This window comes from Sceloporus occidentalis, unplaced genomic scaffold (genome assembly GCF_023333645.1).
Source record: "Sceloporus occidentalis isolate IW3139 unplaced genomic scaffold, rSceOcc1.0.p SCAF_6, whole genome shotgun sequence".
In the NCBI taxonomy this organism is placed as follows: Eukaryota; Metazoa; Chordata; class Lepidosauria; order Squamata; family Phrynosomatidae; genus Sceloporus; species Sceloporus occidentalis.
Window position 1 is genome coordinate 139,134,962 of NW_028316986.1, and position 18,667 is coordinate 139,153,628.

Genomic DNA, 18,667 nt, shown 5'->3' on the forward strand with positions numbered 1-18,667 from the left:
TAGTCACTGTTTATTTCATTTCAGGGTTCAAGTAGAAATGGAGGAACACTGGACCAGACTCCTAAAAGAACATATGATGAACAGGGCAAAATGATTCAGGCAGGAGGGAATGATTCAGAAAAAAAAGGAGGTTTGGTTGTTTTTGGCATAAGACAAAGCTTCTTACCTTTCCTTTTTTCCTAATCTTTTGAACATTCTCTTTCTCTTTTCTAAAGTTGCACTGAGCAACATAGCACCATCTACAAAACTCTCTGCCAGATCACCCATAAAGACTAGCATCCTTCCAGACTCAGTATGGGAGAAAAGAGCAGAAACAATAGTGAGGGATCCACTACCCTTGCCATACCACTGGCCACAGGAAAAGGCAGCACATTTTAGAAGTCTTAATTTAAAATAAAACAATATGGAAAAATTAAAAAAAATTAAAAGATAAGAAACCTTGCCTTCCAGAATGGTAAGCCTATAAAACATTTTGGGCCACTGTTGAAGATGGGAGCCAACAAGTTGGGCTGGATCAGTGCAAAAAGTCAGTGGCAAGTATAACCTCACTTCCTTTTACCCATGCAGAACCCTTTTGTGTGATTAATATTTGAAAGCATTTCTGTGAGAGCTGAATGCGGGGGGACATTACATGCAATGATAGCAACGAGAGAATCCACTCATCCTTTTTGGAACTGACTTCTCATGCTGCTGTGGTTACTACTAACCTTCACATACTGGCTGAAAACCTGACCAAGATCCATTAAGGAGACATGTTCTTTCAGAGGAACCTCTTAACTGGTAACCCATTTCACAGGAAAAACGTAGTAGGGATTTTATCTTGAACTCATCCCCAAGTCTAGAGCCATGAGATGGCACTCCAGGATCATCACAGTACCCTGGGGTATTCCCTGTAAAGTATAAACGTAAGTAATAAAAATGATGATTAGTACGATCTTTCAATCCAGTTTAAAGTGAATTGGCTAAGAGACAATATGAGACAGGGACTAAAGCAAAATAACACTGCATGTGTCATTAGGACTGCATCTAGAGTGTGTGTGTGTGCGCGCGTGTGTGTGAGCCATAAACTCAGAGGCCAGAATCCTCTTAGCAATTTATATTATCATAATCATGGATTATGCCAGTGTAAAGTACTTTTTGAACAATGTACAAGGAGATATACACTACCTCCTTGTTAAATTGCTTTTCCCAGACTGTGCAATTGCAAGCAGATGGCCGTCAGGGAGCATTTCCATCTTTGAGTCAATCAACCTCTGAATGACTAATGGAAATACCAGGAAATCTCCCTAACTGCTGTCCCTAGCTAGTCACTATTGCCCTTTTGAATCTCCACCAAAAGTATACCTGCTGTGCCTTATGCCTCCCCAAACAGGATTTTGGCCTAAATATCATACCAATATTCTTGCTATAAAGTCATGCCAGGATGAGCTAGTTGCTAAGAATACATTTGGTTGAGAGATATTTCATGCTGGATTAAGTTACTTAAGGGTCCAATACAGATCGGCCAAAATAAAGTTGCTTTGGGTCACTTTGGAGGCATGCTGTTTAAATGGCACACACATCTTAAGAGGCCAGAAGCTGCACCAAAGCTGCACTCCAGTCCTGGAGCATGGCTTTGGTGCAACTTCTGGCCTCTCAGGACACATGCATCATTTAAACAGCATACCCCCAAAGTGACCTGAAGTAGCTTTATTTTGGCCTGTTTGTTTGGGCCCTGTGTTAAGTTATTCTAGATCATAGGTATAAAGGACACAAAGGTGAAATATTTCTTTAAAAAAAATCAAACAGGAGCTTAGGGGAACATGGACCTGTCTAGGGCTTTTACTGTAACTGTATAAGAGCTGCACATAAAGCATTATTTCCCACTGGAGATGCTGAGACCTGTAGTGTCTATCCCATTTTCACACCACAAAAACATGGACTTGTCTCTCCTTCTGCTTTCCCCCCCTTTTCAACTACATTAAGGTAAGTTTCTTCACCTTTGGATGGGGGGACAGGGAAGCAATGGTTTGTAGGCCTAGGGGTGACATAGCCCTGTTTATACCAGGCAGTGAGCACAGTTCAATTCCCCCTGATCTTTCATATGAAATTTCAAATGAATTTATGAATTTATTGTCTCTTGAATAATCAAAATACATCTGCTATCACTTCCAGGCCCTCTCCTCTATGGGATGATTTCAGGACAATGACAACTAGACTCAAGAAGTCATCCAACAGTAACAGAGAGATAAAGAGACACACTTCAGAAATTTGTTCTGGTGATCATCTGCTAAAATCTTCTATTTCACACAACTGTATAGATTTATGGATGCATACAGAACACTAAGTATATTTTTTCTTCTTTCACCAACTTGGGATAAGATGTTGATTTCAACGATGTGCCTTATTTCACGTTTTTATGATTTATTAACCTTTCAGAGATCTAAAATTGGCCTTTAATTTTCTCTCTTAGTCTGCATAAGTGTTCACAGATGTTTGATTTTATATGCATGCACACAAAACAGTTTAAATATATGTCATGGTGCTAATCTTCTGAGGTGACTCACAAGATTTTATCCATAAAACCCCAGAAACTCATATTTTCTCCTGGTTCTGCTTTAGATGTTAATGATATCCTTAAGAACAGGAAATGTCCAGTGCCCATATCTCAGTTATTTGGCCTAGTTACTTGTAACACGAGACACACAGTGATGGGAAAAGTTTTTGTAAGTATCTGACTCACTGACCAGACCCCAAAAAGGTGGATTCAGAAGTGAAGGGAAAGCCTTATTAGGAAAATCCTGGATATGCTAAGATTTGTTGTAATTGGGACTTTGTATAAAACTGGTGTTGCATTACTGTTGTTTGTGCCATAAACAGGATTTATTTTATTTATTTTTTATTTTAAAATATTTTTATTACAAACAATTTCCAGTTACATGTTTCTGTGTGGTAAACATGGTTTTGAACAGAAAAAGGAAAATCTATGTGGAAGAATTATCTTAAGCACGTTCCTTGGCTTAAGCATCAAGTGGACTCTAAGCATCAAGTGATTAGTGTTTTCCAAAGGTGACGGTACAAAATTAACAGCTGTGTGGGAAGTGTGACACACTACAGACACAAGACAATCAATTTGATAATCCTTATATGAATAATATATTAATTTATATGGATAATCAAAGAGAAAAGGAAAAATGAAATTGCAAAAATTGGAATACTGTTTGAACTGAAAAATCAAATATGTATTTGTTTGTTTTTAAAAAAGCAACCTGTTCCAAGGGAATATTTCTAATAACTATGGCTTCATGGTTGGATGCAGTTAATTCAGCGCACAGCTACCTGAACAGTGAGGAAGAGTTCCACTCCAGCGGTTGTTTTCTTGGCACACTCTACTAGAGTTTCCTATGAGAGTTCGGCTTCCTTCACAAGAGTAGTGAACTGTGGATCCATATGTAAATTTCTCTCCTGATAGAATTGCATTGGTTGGAACTCCAGGGTGCCCACAAGATATTGCTGCCATGAGAAAAAATGGAGATCAAAACAACATGTTCATGTAAGTCTTGCCTAGAAGGCAATTACTTGAAGCTCATCCTAGTTTTTAAGCAGAATAGCTTCCAAGACATTTGCTTTCAGTTTAGCTTCTTTTGTACCTGCACTGTACATGACATTCTCCCACTTGGCTTCTTTTGATTTCTAGTTCCTGAATTTATTAACTACTTTCTTGCCAGCTCCACTTATCATCATGATTCCAATGCTGCCGTACTTGCTCTTGGCTAGTCAGCTATAATGTCTGTCTGTCTATCTATCTACATTTTTGTTTCTCCTGGTAAATAGCTTTATTCCATGCCACCATTAACCTTCAGTTTGTCAGGCTGACCCATTTTATCTTCTGTGATCTTTTGAATCTGCATTCAAGGACAGTTTCTAGACTCCGGATAACCCAATCCCTAAACTGAAAATGATTAATGTAGAACAAAGAACAAAACCAAAATGGCTGAACATTTTGAGTCCTTCTCATTAATAGGAAATATAGGTGCAGTTACTGATTTTTTTTTTTTTGTGATGCTTATTTCTCATAAGCGTAGAAGTATATACAACTAACTAACTAACTAACTAACTAAATATTAAAATATAGACAATGGAATGTAACTATGAATTTCTTTAAGATCATAATGGGGAATAAATCACCATTCCCACTAATAATGATAGTTTTAAAAATCAAACCAGGTAGGGGGGGTTTATTACTTTTCCTGTCAAAACCAGCCTACTATATTGCATATGAAAAGCTGAGCAACCACAATGAAAAATTTGGAAATCAGCACAAGTCAGGTATGAGTGGAAGTAAATTATCAGCTAGATCTCTTGATGGGAAAGGAAAAACTAAATGAAAAAGCAGGAAGTGTTTCAGTGTCCTGCTTCCTGAAACGGTGGTACTCTGCTAATGTGTTAACTGAGAAATGGTGGGAGGAAAGTTCAACTGGATCCTGTAGTAATCCTTTTATGCTTGCCTTGTGTCCCTTGATGGTTTCTGATTTATATTTCTTCCTCTATTAAGACAGACTACAAGTAACCTCACACTGCCCCCTCAAATGTAACTACATATACATCTTACATGCATTTATAAATCCAAGATATATTTTCTAAAAATAACACAAGACTGCAACTACAATTTATGGTTTGTTATTTTGGTATGTAAGGTAAAGAGGATAGGTTGGTATGAAAATTTTTTCAATGTATCACATGATTTAGTGTGCCAATGATATATGTGCAAAAGCAACTGCTTAATGCATTCCTGTGACAACGGCTGTTCCTCCTCTTCTAATGAAGAAAAATAATCATGAATGAATGTTAATTCAATTTGTTGGATACTCACGCAAACATTTGGGCAATGATCTATCCCACAGACCATTAGCTTTACAGGTCAGAGCAGAAGATCCTAGAAGATAAAACCCTTTTTTGCAGTGGTACACCACGGTGATTCCATACTTGAAAGATTCGGGGAAATTCTGCTGTCCATGACGAACAGCATTTTCCACAAAGCCTGGATCTGAACAGTTCACCACTAGAAGTCAAAGATACGATTTCTTACTAGTGAAGACAGAGAGAAAAACTATAGGCAAATCTCTCTAATAAATAACATGGCAGTAACACTCAAATCACAAAACAGCCTGAAATTATACCCAGTAATTAAAACCATCTGCCTAAAGTTTCTGTTATCAAACACTGAGAAATGTTGGCTTTCAATAATTAGCAACATATACACAAATGACACAATTCCTATTATATGGTCACTGATGCATATTTATATAATACTGACAATGTAATGAGAATTTAAAAAATCATGGAGAAGTGACATGATACCTTACTAGGTACATCAACATGGAGAAAACTAGGGTTACATAAAGGTAAAACATCTGTGCAGAGCAGTGGGGGGGGGGATATGTGAAAGGGAAGGCTAAAATATATTGTACTTTTTTCTTGAAAAAACAATTGTAGGGATATATGAAGAGATGCATGATGGAGAAAGAGTTGGTAAATGGAGGAATGGTAGAGTGTACCTGTGAACATATGAACAAGCACATAGAAAAAAGGAAGCATGGGGAAGTGTGATAGAAGAAACCGCCACAAGCTGATGCATAAAAAATGTTATAAATACCAATGATAATCAAATACAAGTACACAGTTGAGCCTCATTGATTTCAATTAGATTTAAGTTTATGTAACTACACACTGAATTGCATACAAAAACTAGAAGCTTAGAAAAGGAATAAGAAACCAACAGTTACTTCAGAGGTATGTACAAAGCTATTTGGATACACATTCACTGTGTCACTGAGCAAGAACCCTACAGGATATAAATGTGAAACCCACAATCACAGTCAAATAATGTGATAGGAGGAGATGAAATTTATTATTATTATTATTATTATTATTATTATTATTATTATTATTTGAGCCATCTTTATAAAAGACGATTAAAATCCTAGAATCACTGTGCAGATCCAAGCATTGACAACCACAACTGAAAGGTAGGTTATGGGCAGAGATTTGTTTCACAGTTTCCTCTCTCTATAGAGAAGATCCTAGCTTTTTAGCACTTCACCTTTTCAGTTAGTAAATCAACAATGCCCTAGAGCGTTTCTCATAAATGTTTCTGGCTTGCCCTCAAAAAAGACAAGGGGAAAAAACCTTACCAGTGAGAAACCAATTTTACCTTTCTGAAGTTGCAGTTTTGATTTGGGCTCACATTCATCAGGCATTTTTATTTCTATATCAGGAGGAACTAAATTACATTTCCAATTAAAAATACAATATACAAACCTCTTAAACTGGCTTATTTAAACACAGGGCCTTTGATGTCAACAAACATACCAAAATATGGCTTCTGCTCAACAACAATTCACAAAGGAAAAAAGCATGAAGTTTTCCATGTCCTAAATACAAGTTGAAGTGATATATCAACCTGTCAATTTGGCACATCTTGATCTAGCTTCTTGTATGTTGTTCTTGCTTTGATACACATATAATTATGGTAACCATGAGCAGTCAGGCTACAACTGTGATCTGATTACCATATATGCATATAAATTGACCTCATGTATTAGTTGAGGGCGTGTTTTGGGACCAAAATTATGGATTTTGATATGACTCGAGGATAATAATCTAATCTAAAGAAAATAATGCTAAAGAACTTTTACAAATTCCAGCAGGTATAACTGTGCTCATACTAAAAGCTGGGTAGATGAGAGAGCAGCACCAGAGGAGCACCATGATGCCACACATCGTGCAGAACAGCTCATGGCATCATGGTGCCCTGGGGCGGATTCAGGGCATGCGTCACCTGGATGCGATGCCCCAACTCCATACCCAGGCCAGCCTTAACGGATGGTCTGAAGAGGGCCTTAAGCACTTTTTTCTAAAGAAGAGTCTTAGAAAAGGTACTCTTTTTCATGCTCAAATGGGAGAGAATACCTTTTTTAAGATACACCTCAGGCATGAAGACTGAAAACAAAAGTGTGAGACTTTTCATCAATGTTTTTATTTTGATCATACAGAAATGTATGCATGTTAAATGTAATATATTCATCCATTAAAATGAATTTGGTTATCTCTAAACCAAAAACATGCTATGCAACTTCACACTGACCTAAGTGGCATTGTGTTCAATGGGGATTACTTTCCCATATGTCTGCATAATATTGTGGCCTTCCCTATTTGTAATAGCCCTAATTATTAACAGTTGTTCTGTATGCAATACAAGTACATTCATTTGACTGTCCTCTTGGGACCTAATGCATTTCTAACCCCAACGTGCAATCCTATATCTTCTCATTCTTTTTTGGTCTTCCCGGTTTTCAGTGAAAGTATATTTTTAGTCTTACAAACACTTTCAAATGCTGCAAAATATTATTACTGGCAATATGTTGCAAAATGATTCCATTACAAGAAATAAAATATTCTCCCTAAAGCACTTCCATAGCTTAGAGTTAGTTCAACAAAGATATTGGATTTACTGTTATAGTAATGACTTGCTACAACTATATGTTTTCTGTCACACATAAAATAAGTTTACAATGCAGCTATAAATAATGGGGGGGGGGGGACTTTCTGACTGAATTTTGAGGTAATGACTACATTTAGCATGCTCTCTCTAGATGAAGAGGTAATTTTACAGTAAGCAAAGGCCATTGTGTTTCAAAATGATCTTCTGCACTAAAATCTACCCAGAAGCAATTTGAACTGAATTATCTAGGAAAAAAAGAGAACAATAGAAGCACTTATCTCTGGAGGAATGGCATATTCAGAATATATATTAAATTTGTCTGCCTGATATACTACTTCCATTCTCCTGACACTAGGATCTGTGAAGCTAACCAATGGGTAAAAAGTCTTTATGAGGTAGGGTGAAAGAAAAACATTATATCATGCAGTCAGTCTTTCAAAAACTTTGTCAAAAGGCTCATCACACTTCTATCCATGCACTGAGGCCTTACTATGCTATCCCTACTGTAGAGAAGTGGCCAGGAAGCTATATGATGTAGTAATGGTACAAGGATGGGATTCCCTGTGTTGCAAGAGTCTCCTAAGCAACTCTACATACATCTTTAGAAAATTGATAAGATAAGCATTCTTTTGATGGACTTTTATCTGGTTTAGCTTTTACAAGCCACTTTGAATTCCTGGGCAGATGAAAAGGTGGGATAAATAAATAAAACAATAAAACCTGGGTGTAGTGGTTTGAGTGTTGGACTACTGACTCAGAAAACCAGGGTTTGAATCCCTGCTCAGTTATGGAAACTCACTGTGTGACCTTGGGCAAGTCACACTCTCTCAGCCTCAGAGGAAGGCAAAGGCAAAACCACTTCTGAAGAAATCATGTCAAGAAAACCCTTTGATTGGTTTGCCCTAGGGGCACCATAACTAAGAAACTACTTGAAGGCACACAACAACAGTTAGAAGTTTAAAATCGATTTACAAGTACCATGGGTAAGAGAACACTTGCCTTTGCAGTCCTTTTCTAGGACATTATAATGGATTTTTCTTTAAGAGCTGAATGACATACAGTGGTCCTTCCTATTGATGGGCTTCTGATATGTAGTTTTAATTGCCCATGGACTGCCATCCTCATATTATTCAATGGCATTGGTGTGTACTTGTGCACACTGAAGCATGCACATTTACATCACCACCACTGAATAATATGGGGCACAACTGTCCAGGTGTTTTGCCATCCACAGAGGGTGCCGGAACTGAACCCCCACTGATATGGAGATCCCACTTTTATTATTTTATTATGCTTTCATAATTTTGAATTTTGACTTTACAACCTTACAATTATTAATTGGGTCCTGTGTGGGGAGAAAAACAGGATAGGAAATATATAAATATATAAATAAATATAATTACTTCTCAAAATATTAATCTGGCTGAGTTAAGTTTCAATCATGATACCAGTAGAGATACCAGTAGAGATCTTACTGGTTTCTTGTTGGTGGCAGTGAGACAACTCTTTATGAGCAATTGGAAAGAAAATTCACTGATACATATGTGACTGGTAAGTCATAATTTAGAAATTAATTTCCTTAGAGAAACTGATGTAGAAGAGATGTATACAATAGATGCAATGATGCATATATTTGTTTCTCTGTAGTAGTTATTTGTAGTTGTTAACTGCCCTCAAGTTGCATTTGACTCATGGTGACTCTGTTATGGAGACACCTCCAAGGTATGGGAAATCCTTAATTATTCCAACTTAAGGATTTAAGTAGTTATTACATTTATTAATATGTTAGACTTAATTTTTCGGTGTGTGCTTTTAAACAATCTTTAAATAACTCTCTCAAAATTCTGCATTCAATAGAGATCCCTACCATGCTGGAAACTGGTAGTTCAAATGTAAACTTGTTCTAGCTGCAGCTCAGCATTATGTTTACTGGCAAATAGCACATGACAGTTTAGCCAAGCAACTGACATCTGTGAATGTGGCATGACCTGGGCAGCATTTCCCCATGGGAAAACAATGTTCTGTGCTGCCAGGTACTTTAAAAAGGCAATAATATTCTTTGAAGATCATTTTCTCTCTACTCAGATCATTTCCATAGAATCAAGTGACACAACAACCCCTCCCATGATGTGAATAAGTAAAAAGGGTGGGTGGCTGGAATTAATAATTTATTTTTGTAGCAAAGGGAAACTGCTACTAACACATTTTATTAAAAGCATAGCTGAAACTTTACAGTAGAAAAATAAACTCCCTACACATCTTCACTTATCAACACTATCTGAAATCTTCTAATTGTTGCTACTAGAGTATTTTGAAATACTTTTTAAAAATATATATTCACTGAAGAAAAGCATATGCTTTCACATTCCTTTTTTATTGTTGTAAGACAGGTAGTGCTCTATAAACAGACTGTTTTGGATTTAAGAACATCAGGCTCTATTTCTAAGTGCCCTAATTTTTAAAAACTACACATATAAAGCAACCTTTTCTTGCACGGGGTAGGAAAAACATTTAAAATTCTAGCAGAAATATTACTGTGGATATTTTATGACTGTGTTTGCCATACAGTTGTAATTATCACATAGCAGACTATCATCTAAGATTTTTAGTAGGCACCATAGCAGCCTTCTGAATAAATGCAAGTGGTAACCAAGGGAGAATACACTGCCTGAGGTGTTCAGTGCCACATGAATTGGGCTATGCAAATGCAGCATTAGAAAATAATATCACATCTGGAAATGCTGTTTTCAGATCAGTCCAGTTCCTGGACTCACTTTGAGATATTTGAGTTCCATAAATGGAAATCAAGATACTAATTTTCTAAATTTAATTAATAACAATGTTTTCTGGTTGAATTGCAGTTCTGGTTCTTTGAATGTGTATATTAAACAATTCTGGTAAAGTGATGTGTAAATCAAAATAGTAGCAGCAACAATAACCACCACTGCCACAAAAACAATATGCTTATATTTGAATGAATTTGCTCTTTTGCCTAAAATCCTCCATTTGGCAGGAGTCCATTACTGAGCTATCTCACTCCTGAGATTAAAACAACAACCCTTAATCTGCACAGGATTGCTAATTTAATCATGGAAGGTACACCTGCATGTGATGAAATCTTTCTATTTATTTTACTTATTTATTTTATATCCCACCTTTCCCTGGGGATGGAACTCAAGGCTGCTCACATCAAGTTAACAAAAAAGTACACTAAAAACCTATTTGATACAAAAGTTTAAAAAGCATTCAATGAGCAGTTCCTTTTTTAAAACAAACCCACCACATTGCAATTAAAAACACATTATAGCTTTGCAAAATGATATAAGTATAGTATATCCCATCTAAAAATAACTTCAGCCACAATAACTTAAATTCCAAAGGCCTCTAAATAAAAGGTCCTCCTTGCCACTCAGCAGAACGAGAGTATGCCATGGTTCCTCTACTCCAACTATTCAATTCTTTCAGGAAAGAAGGCGTATAAGAGAATCAAATGGTGAAGGGAGAGCAACTGCATAACATTTTCTTACCTCGACATGTAGGTAAGGAACTGCTCCACTGTCCATTGCTCCGGCATTGAGCTTGGGAGGCACCCTGTAGTAAATAGCCAGTATTGCAGGTGAAGTTGACAACATCATTCAAGTTGAACTCACTTCCATTGGTCATTCCATGAGCAGGGTTTCCAGGATGGCCACATGTGATTGCTGTTAAAAGTAAAGCAAAGCAAAACAAAACAAAACAAAATCCCCATAAAATAAACTGGTAGTGTCATATCTGGACAATATGTTATATACATTTATACTTATAAAGGAGGAATTAAGGGGAATGGGGAGAGAAAAAGAAATGTGGCAGCACCTTTAAGACTAACTGGTTTTTATTTTCACATGAGCTTTAGAGGGTATAAACTTCACTCTGTACTGCATCTGAAGTGGGTTTATATCCATGAAAGGGCATGTGAAAATTAATTCAGTCTTGAAGGTGCTGTCACAGTTCTTTCTCCCCCTTCTTCCTTCCTCCTCTTTATGCTACAGATTGAGAAATCTGTTATAGATTTAAAAATCGGGTACATACAAATCTATCTTGACTTCAAGGCTTCTCCACTTATTTGTAAGGAGGAGGCAAAAGGTTCTACTTTTGCCTCCTCTTTAGAATATCCTTGCAAAAGGATATACACCCGAGATTGCTGACTTCAGTAAAGTGACTGGCAAAGGTGGATGGAAAAAACTTCTCAGTTGGCATGTACATAGGGACCTAGATTAAGATATTTGTTACAGCCTACTGCTCATAAACAGCTTGTCCACACTGGCAAAAAAAGCAGTTTCACCTCATTTCAAGCCTCAACTGTTCATATGATGCACAAGGCCAAAATGGGGAGGAACCTGGATGAAGCCATGCCCTAGGGTGAAAAACTGGAGCAAAATAATGCCCCTTTGCTTTGTTCTAATGTGGATAAGGTGCACTATTGCACCAGTCTGTAGACAGCACAATGCGAGTGTGGGAATGTGGGAAGGCCCAGAAAGCTTATGGAAACTGTCTGGAGTATGGATCCTGGACCTGGTGAGACGCAGCCATTGCTCACCATATGGTGTTTTTTTTGTCAAGCATACCTGTGTACAAGAGGTCAGATGCACACATTCAACCCATCACACCAGCCAGCCATCACATACCCCATCAAGCAAATTATGACAAACATGGCAGAATTGTGAATGTTCAAGTCCCATTATATATAATGGCATAGTAAAATGGTGTCCCTTATATAAAGTGGCAGAATCAAGGTTTGATTTTTGGAATTTATATTTCTAAACATATTTTTCAAGCTGTGGATTTTTGGATTTCTGGATAAGAAATCTATGGATACAGAGGGCCATGTACCTAAAAAGAAAAAATAACATGCAAGGGGAATCTGATAGAGCCAGCCTTTGTTTTCTGTAGCCTAGAATCAACAAAGTTATCTGAGATGATAAAATTGTGAGGGGGGATACTAAGTAGGAAATGGATTAGTTAAAAGTAAACAATTTCTTAAATTGACTAGAGATTTTAAATGCACTGAATATGTAACAAACAGAATATGGTTTACATTTTAGGAATATAGCTGAAAAAAAGTCATACAAAAGAATTAGGTACAGTATATAGGTACTGTCTTGCTAGATCAGATCTAGATTCCATCTACTCCAGCATTATTATTTTTTTGTCCAGAAGGTTAGTTATACAAATAGAAATGATGATGGTGGTTGACTCCTATTGTTTATAGTGAAAATTGGGTAATCAGAGACATGTAGCCTTAGATTCTATTTTTAGTTACTGTAATTTATAGCTACTGAGAGATCACTCATCCTGTGTGATTTGAACTTACCTCATAACATGTTGAAGGCTTTGTTACCTGACACTTTCCTCATCATGAATCCTACAATTTAGTGAACTGTCAGAATAAATTTTATGTGGTATGCTGTTACAATGCAAAAATTGAGATTGTCTTTAAAAATTGGAAATAGTGAAGGACACTTGTATTTAGATTATTGCCCTTTCCAGCAAATGCATATTCCAGTCAGTCAGGTCCTGTTTACACCCCTCATTACTCTTGACAGATGCTGTGTTTTGCGATGCCTCCCAGAAACAAAAGGTCTTAGCCCTTGTGTCTAGTCTTACCACATCATCATTATTGTTGTCACACATTGCCAGGCTCTTGACAGATCAAACCTTTGCAACTGTTGTGTTTACAGCACAGAAAAATATTGCAACTGCAATGTTTTCTTCCCTATTCTTGCTAGTCTTGATGCAATAAGGCTAGTAAATTATTTGTATTATCAAGATGTTTTAATCATGTCACAGCTTTCATAACTCTGAGCAAACATAGTCCTGAGTCTTATGTGATTAAATGCTTTACTGTTTTAAGTCCTGGTTACAGTTATGTTAAGGCATCAGTGAAGTGTGATCAAGGTTAAAACACTTTACGAAGTTAAAGTGAAACATTATGAACATTATGGAGAAGACATAAAACTCATACAATTCAAGAACTCTTGAGGAGCTTGAAATTCTGAAAATGGACTAATAATTCTCGAAGAGCTTAAATCTGAAAACGACATAACGATTACAATGCAATCAATGGGATTATAAACTGGGGAAAATGAGGGATGGTGGTAAAAAACTTGGTGGAGATATAAGTACTCAAATAACTAACTAACTAACTAACTAAATAAATAAAACACCCCATCCATTCCATACTTGGTAAACCACTGCAACCCTATATTTACTTAACTAAAGAAAGATCCACTGAACTCAATGATTTATATAAATAAAGGTTAATAATAATAATAATAATAATAATAATAATTTCCCAGTAGATTTCCAAATAAACCACTATAGGATAATGCAATTAATAAGCTATTTAGTTCCCTGTATCAAATGGAAAACTGTAACTATGTGTTTTTTATTGCACTGAAAATATTAGACCTATTAAAGTAGAAAAATGGCATATTTATATCCAGCATGGAATGGATCTGGACTTGGATCACCCAAGATTTCTACCTTAAAATAATAATACAGATATTACAATTATCAGCTACAGGATTAGTTGAGAACATACTGATGCACATTAATCTCCAAATGCTAAAGCCAAACAATGAAACAGCAAGACAGGAACAATGCCAGACTAACAAAGTAGAGCCATTAGAGTTAGGAAAACATTTTTTTCCAGGTGTGTTTGCACACAAAGGAATGGTAAAGCTGTAAAATCAAACAGGGCAATATCAGAGCAGAGCAAATACTACTGACAGGTATTTTTTCCAGTCTTGGTTTACTAACAAACTAAGAATGTGTTTGAACTGTGTGCTTTAAAAATAAATACTTCCAAAGCCACATGATTATTTATGCATTGGCTCAAATGAAAATGAGCCTAAATAGAGTATATTGTTGTTGTTGTTGTTGTTATTTAAGGCCAAGCTATTATTTATTTATTTTATTTTTTATATCCCACCTCCCCCATTCCTCCTCAAGTTGGCTAACAAAATTTAAAATAATCCAATTTAAAACAGTACAAAACAATAAAAATACAAAGTTTAAAAAAAATTAAATAATTTCAAAAGTTAAAAACATTACATTTTAAATTTTAAAAACTCTTTATAAAACTGACAGCACCCATGTCAGTGTGAGAAAGCCTGGCAGAATAAAAATGCTGCTAAAACAAAACCAGGGATGGAGTCAGCCTGGCCTCTGAAGGGAGGGAATTTCAGAGCCTGGGAGCAGCCACAGAGAAGGCCCTCTCTCGTTCCCACCAAACACAGCTGAGAGGGTGGTGGAACAGAAAGAAAGGCCTTTCGAGATGATCTTAGTGTTCTAGTGGATTCGTAAAAGGGAGATATGTATAGGGCTTTGTAGGTCAAAACCAGCACTTTTAATTATGCCCAGAAATGGACCAGCAGCCAATGGAGCTGTTGCAGCAAGGAAGTTGTATGCACCCTGTAGCTAACTCCAGCTCTTTGGGCCAACTGAAGTTTCTGAGCACTTTTCAAAGGCAGTCCCATGTAGAGCACATTACAGCAATCCAAATGGGATATAACCAAGGCATGTACCACCGTGGCCTGATCTGACTTCTCCAGGAACAGGCGCAGTTGCTGCATGAGTTGTAGCAGTGCAAAAGCACTCATGGTCACCACTGATACCTGGGTCTCCAGGCTCAATACTGAATCCAGGAGTACCCCCAAACTGTATGAAGGCATAAATTGAACTCTATTTCAATATGTCCATCACTGAGCTTAGTAATGACACAATGTTTTAATCCTTTTAATGGTAGCTGATGAGTCTGATGTCAGTGGGCCTGAGAATTTGCTTTGCCTTTTTATCCACACTTCAAAAAGTATACTACGTGTTGAACACTATCCCAAAAATAGTTTCAGCTAGCTCCTTTTAAGGAAAACAAAGAGTAGCCATCCTGGATTTCCTCCCAGGGGAAAGTCAGGTTACAAGTAAATATAATATAATATAATATAATATAATATAATATAATATAATATAATATAATGGATTCCATGGGCAGCCAAAAAGACAAACAGATTATGTTGGAAATCTGGAGTCCAAGATGACTAAACTGAGGCTGTTGTACTTTGTTTACATCACAAGACAGCACAACTGATTAAAAAATAAATAAATAATGCTGGGAAAGGTGGAGGGAAGCAGAAAGAGAGGAAGGCCACATGCTAAATGAATGGACTCTAGCAAGAAGGCCACAGGTATGAATTTACAGGAACTAAGGAGATCAGTGAAGGTCAGGTAATCTTGGAGATGTCTCATCCACAGGATCGTCATGAGTCAAGATCGATTTGAGGGCCATTTACAACAAAAATATAATAAATAAATAAATAAATGGTTTGCCACTCCACTGATACTGGAGCCAACATCTGCCATTGAATCCTGTTACATAAGCTTGAAAATGAGCTTATTAACATTTGGGCAACTATATTATAACATGTAGAAAATATAGATAGATTTTTTTTTTTGGCTTCATTTTATCTTACTTTCTTTCTTTCTTTCTTTCTTTTGCATCATGTCTTATATCTCCCAACAACAGATTCAAGGGAGCTATTATACCCATCAGTCATATGTTGAATTTGTAAGGTATGTAAGTATTATTATCATTATACTGAGACAGCCATATTTCTCTATAATGTTACACAACATATGCAGCGAAGTAAAGAGATATGAAGATATGATCTGGGCTATTCCGGATCATTATTTCATTACTAGAACAATTACACTGGACTATCTCTGGAATACTAGTAAACACAGATGGAAAAGAGTAGCAAGACTCTCTTTTTTAGGAGTCTCAAAAAGGAAATAAAGAGCACCTTCAGAGCCCAATCATATGCTACGGAATCAAATAATAATAATAATAATAATAATAATAATAATAATAATAGGTTTTATTTATTAGGCTGAATTTCCCTTATCCAAAACAACCAGAAGTGTTCTGGGTTTTAAGGTTTTTCAGATTTTGTAATATTTGATTATACAAATATTTCGGATACAGGACCCAAATCTTAACAGGAAAATCATCTACCATAAATCTCATATATACATTTTACATATAGCCTGAAAATAGTTTTATACACAATATTTTAAATAATTTTGTGTATGAAACAAGCTTTCCGTATACTGAACCATCAGAAAGCAAAGGTGTGCCAATCTTATCCACAAATGTGGATAATTTAGAGTTTTAAAATATTTTAGATTTCAGAATTCCAGATAATGAGACTCAACCTGTATTTCACAGAACAAACACCACACAATAGCTTTCAGGACCCAGATTTCAGGCTATGGGCTAATATGACAGATGGAGCTATTCCAAAATGCAGCAGCCTAGCAACACTATCAAGACGCTGTTTGCTCCCTTGCTTCTCAGTTTTGATCTTATGAAAACTATTCATTTTGGTCAACAATTATTTCATGGGACAGGTGTTACTTACGGACACAAACTGGTGTTTGCCCAGACCACTTGTGGTCTTGCAAGCATATCCGAACTGATGTCCCAACAAGTCGAAATCCTGGATTACACTGATACACCACAGTGTCACGATAGCTGAAACCATCTCCACTAATGTGGCCATTTACGATTGGATCTGGTGAACCACAATGTCCAGCTAGGAGAGAACAAAAGAACACATACACTAAGGAGACACAGATGTGAAAATTCACTTAAGCTTATTCAGAAGATAATCATAAATGAGAATAATAGTAAACAAGAAAACCACCTTAAACCTTGATTACCCCATGAGCTAAATCTGCTACATTGAAAACATTGCTGTTATCCTTTAATCCTTTATCTGCAGTGCTCCCTTCAACCAATATGTACTTATACATTTTTCAAGAGTAGCAGTCTTGGCCCCTTGCTACAGACTGCCAGGCTGTTTGTAATGATGTGCAGTAACTGGGAATTAATTTATATTCAGGCAGCTATGATACTGATTCCAAAGTACATGGTCCTTGGGCAAATACAGATTTCAAGATATAGATTACAAATGCCAGCACCCAATTTTAGGTATTTAGCAATATTAACTTTCTATTTAGTTCTATAGAACTGGATACGTGATTGATAATGCTTGGTCAGTTTAAATTCAAAGATTCCTATATTTAATTTTGTTCCTCAAGCCACAAAAAGCTGAAATGCAATAGCTATAACGAAGCCAGACCTATTAAAATATAGAAGATCTCATGCTGACTGAGAAGTACTAATTTGGAACATGGTATTATTATTTCTATCTGAATGAAAACTTAAAAGGCTTGTGCATGATCCATGTGATTCATTTCATTTACAGATCATGTCACTTACTGCATTTAATAATTTCCTGTCATTTTGAACCTGGCTAAATTAAATACCCTGACAGTTCAAAAACTCTAGGAACAATGCAATAAAACACCCCATATATGTAATCTTTCAATCAAGCCAAATTGGGCCCTAAGTATATTAAAGAAGCTGTTAGCTATCTACTTTTATAAACTATACTTTCAGGAACTTAAAAAACCCACCAAGATTAACTGGCTCAAGATTGGGCCAGCATTATCATTATATGCTGTAATATATTTAAAATACGGACAGACCCATATTGAAATTCTTGTTTTAAGAGATCTACAAACACAAATCACTTCTCAGCCTTTTGGCTAAGATCATGTGTAGCACTGTGTTGAAATACTTGTTCTACAAACATGAATTAGGTCCCTATCAGCCTTTCATTGAGGTAATTCCTTTTCACACTATGGTGAAACTCCACATTTCACAAGAGAGAATTATTATTTCTTTTAGTCTAGATCATGCAGCTTGAAGGGAAAGCATGAGCAGATGAACAGTATTGCCTATTTTAGAAAATGGTAATAGGGCATAGAGTGAAAACCTGGAGTGAATTACTTAAGTAGGGATGTTTCCAAAGTACTCATCTGAAATTCTCCATGGCTTTTGGAGTTCTGAATGACTAAGTCTTGCACAAAGTATTGTGCTGTAAATTTCAGTTTTTTGTGTGCACCTTCTTGCACACATTGACACTGAAAAAACACTACAAAGAAGCAATTAGAGGAGATAATTTTGTGTATGTTCTAGACAGGACTTGCCTATGATCCAAACAGAGGGTGATATCTTACACTGAAATGGTAGGGAACTGTCCTATTGGGAAGGAACACATATAAACATCAGTAAAGGGGGGG

At 36.4% G+C, this 18,667-nt stretch overlaps 1 protein-coding gene across 3 annotated transcripts in view; it reads right to left on the reverse strand.

The window, feature by feature from the left end:
• Nucleotides 1-18,667, reverse strand: part of CSMD1 (CUB and Sushi multiple domains 1) — a 1,238,710-nt gene that overhangs the window by 61,269 nt on the left and 1,158,774 nt on the right. For all 3 annotated transcript variants that reach the window (XM_089531085.1, XM_089531084.1, XM_089531086.1), the window contains exons 53-57: nt 16,939-17,112; nt 11,011-11,184; nt 4,853-5,041; nt 3,319-3,492; nt 708-890 (exon numbers count right to left, since the gene is read on the reverse strand). In XM_089531085.1, coding sequence (XP_089387211.1) covers nt 708-890; nt 3,319-3,492; nt 4,853-5,041; nt 11,011-11,184; nt 16,939-17,112 — 894 coding nt within the window. The remainder of the gene's footprint in view (nt 1-707; nt 891-3,318; nt 3,493-4,852; nt 5,042-11,010; nt 11,185-16,938; nt 17,113-18,667) is intronic.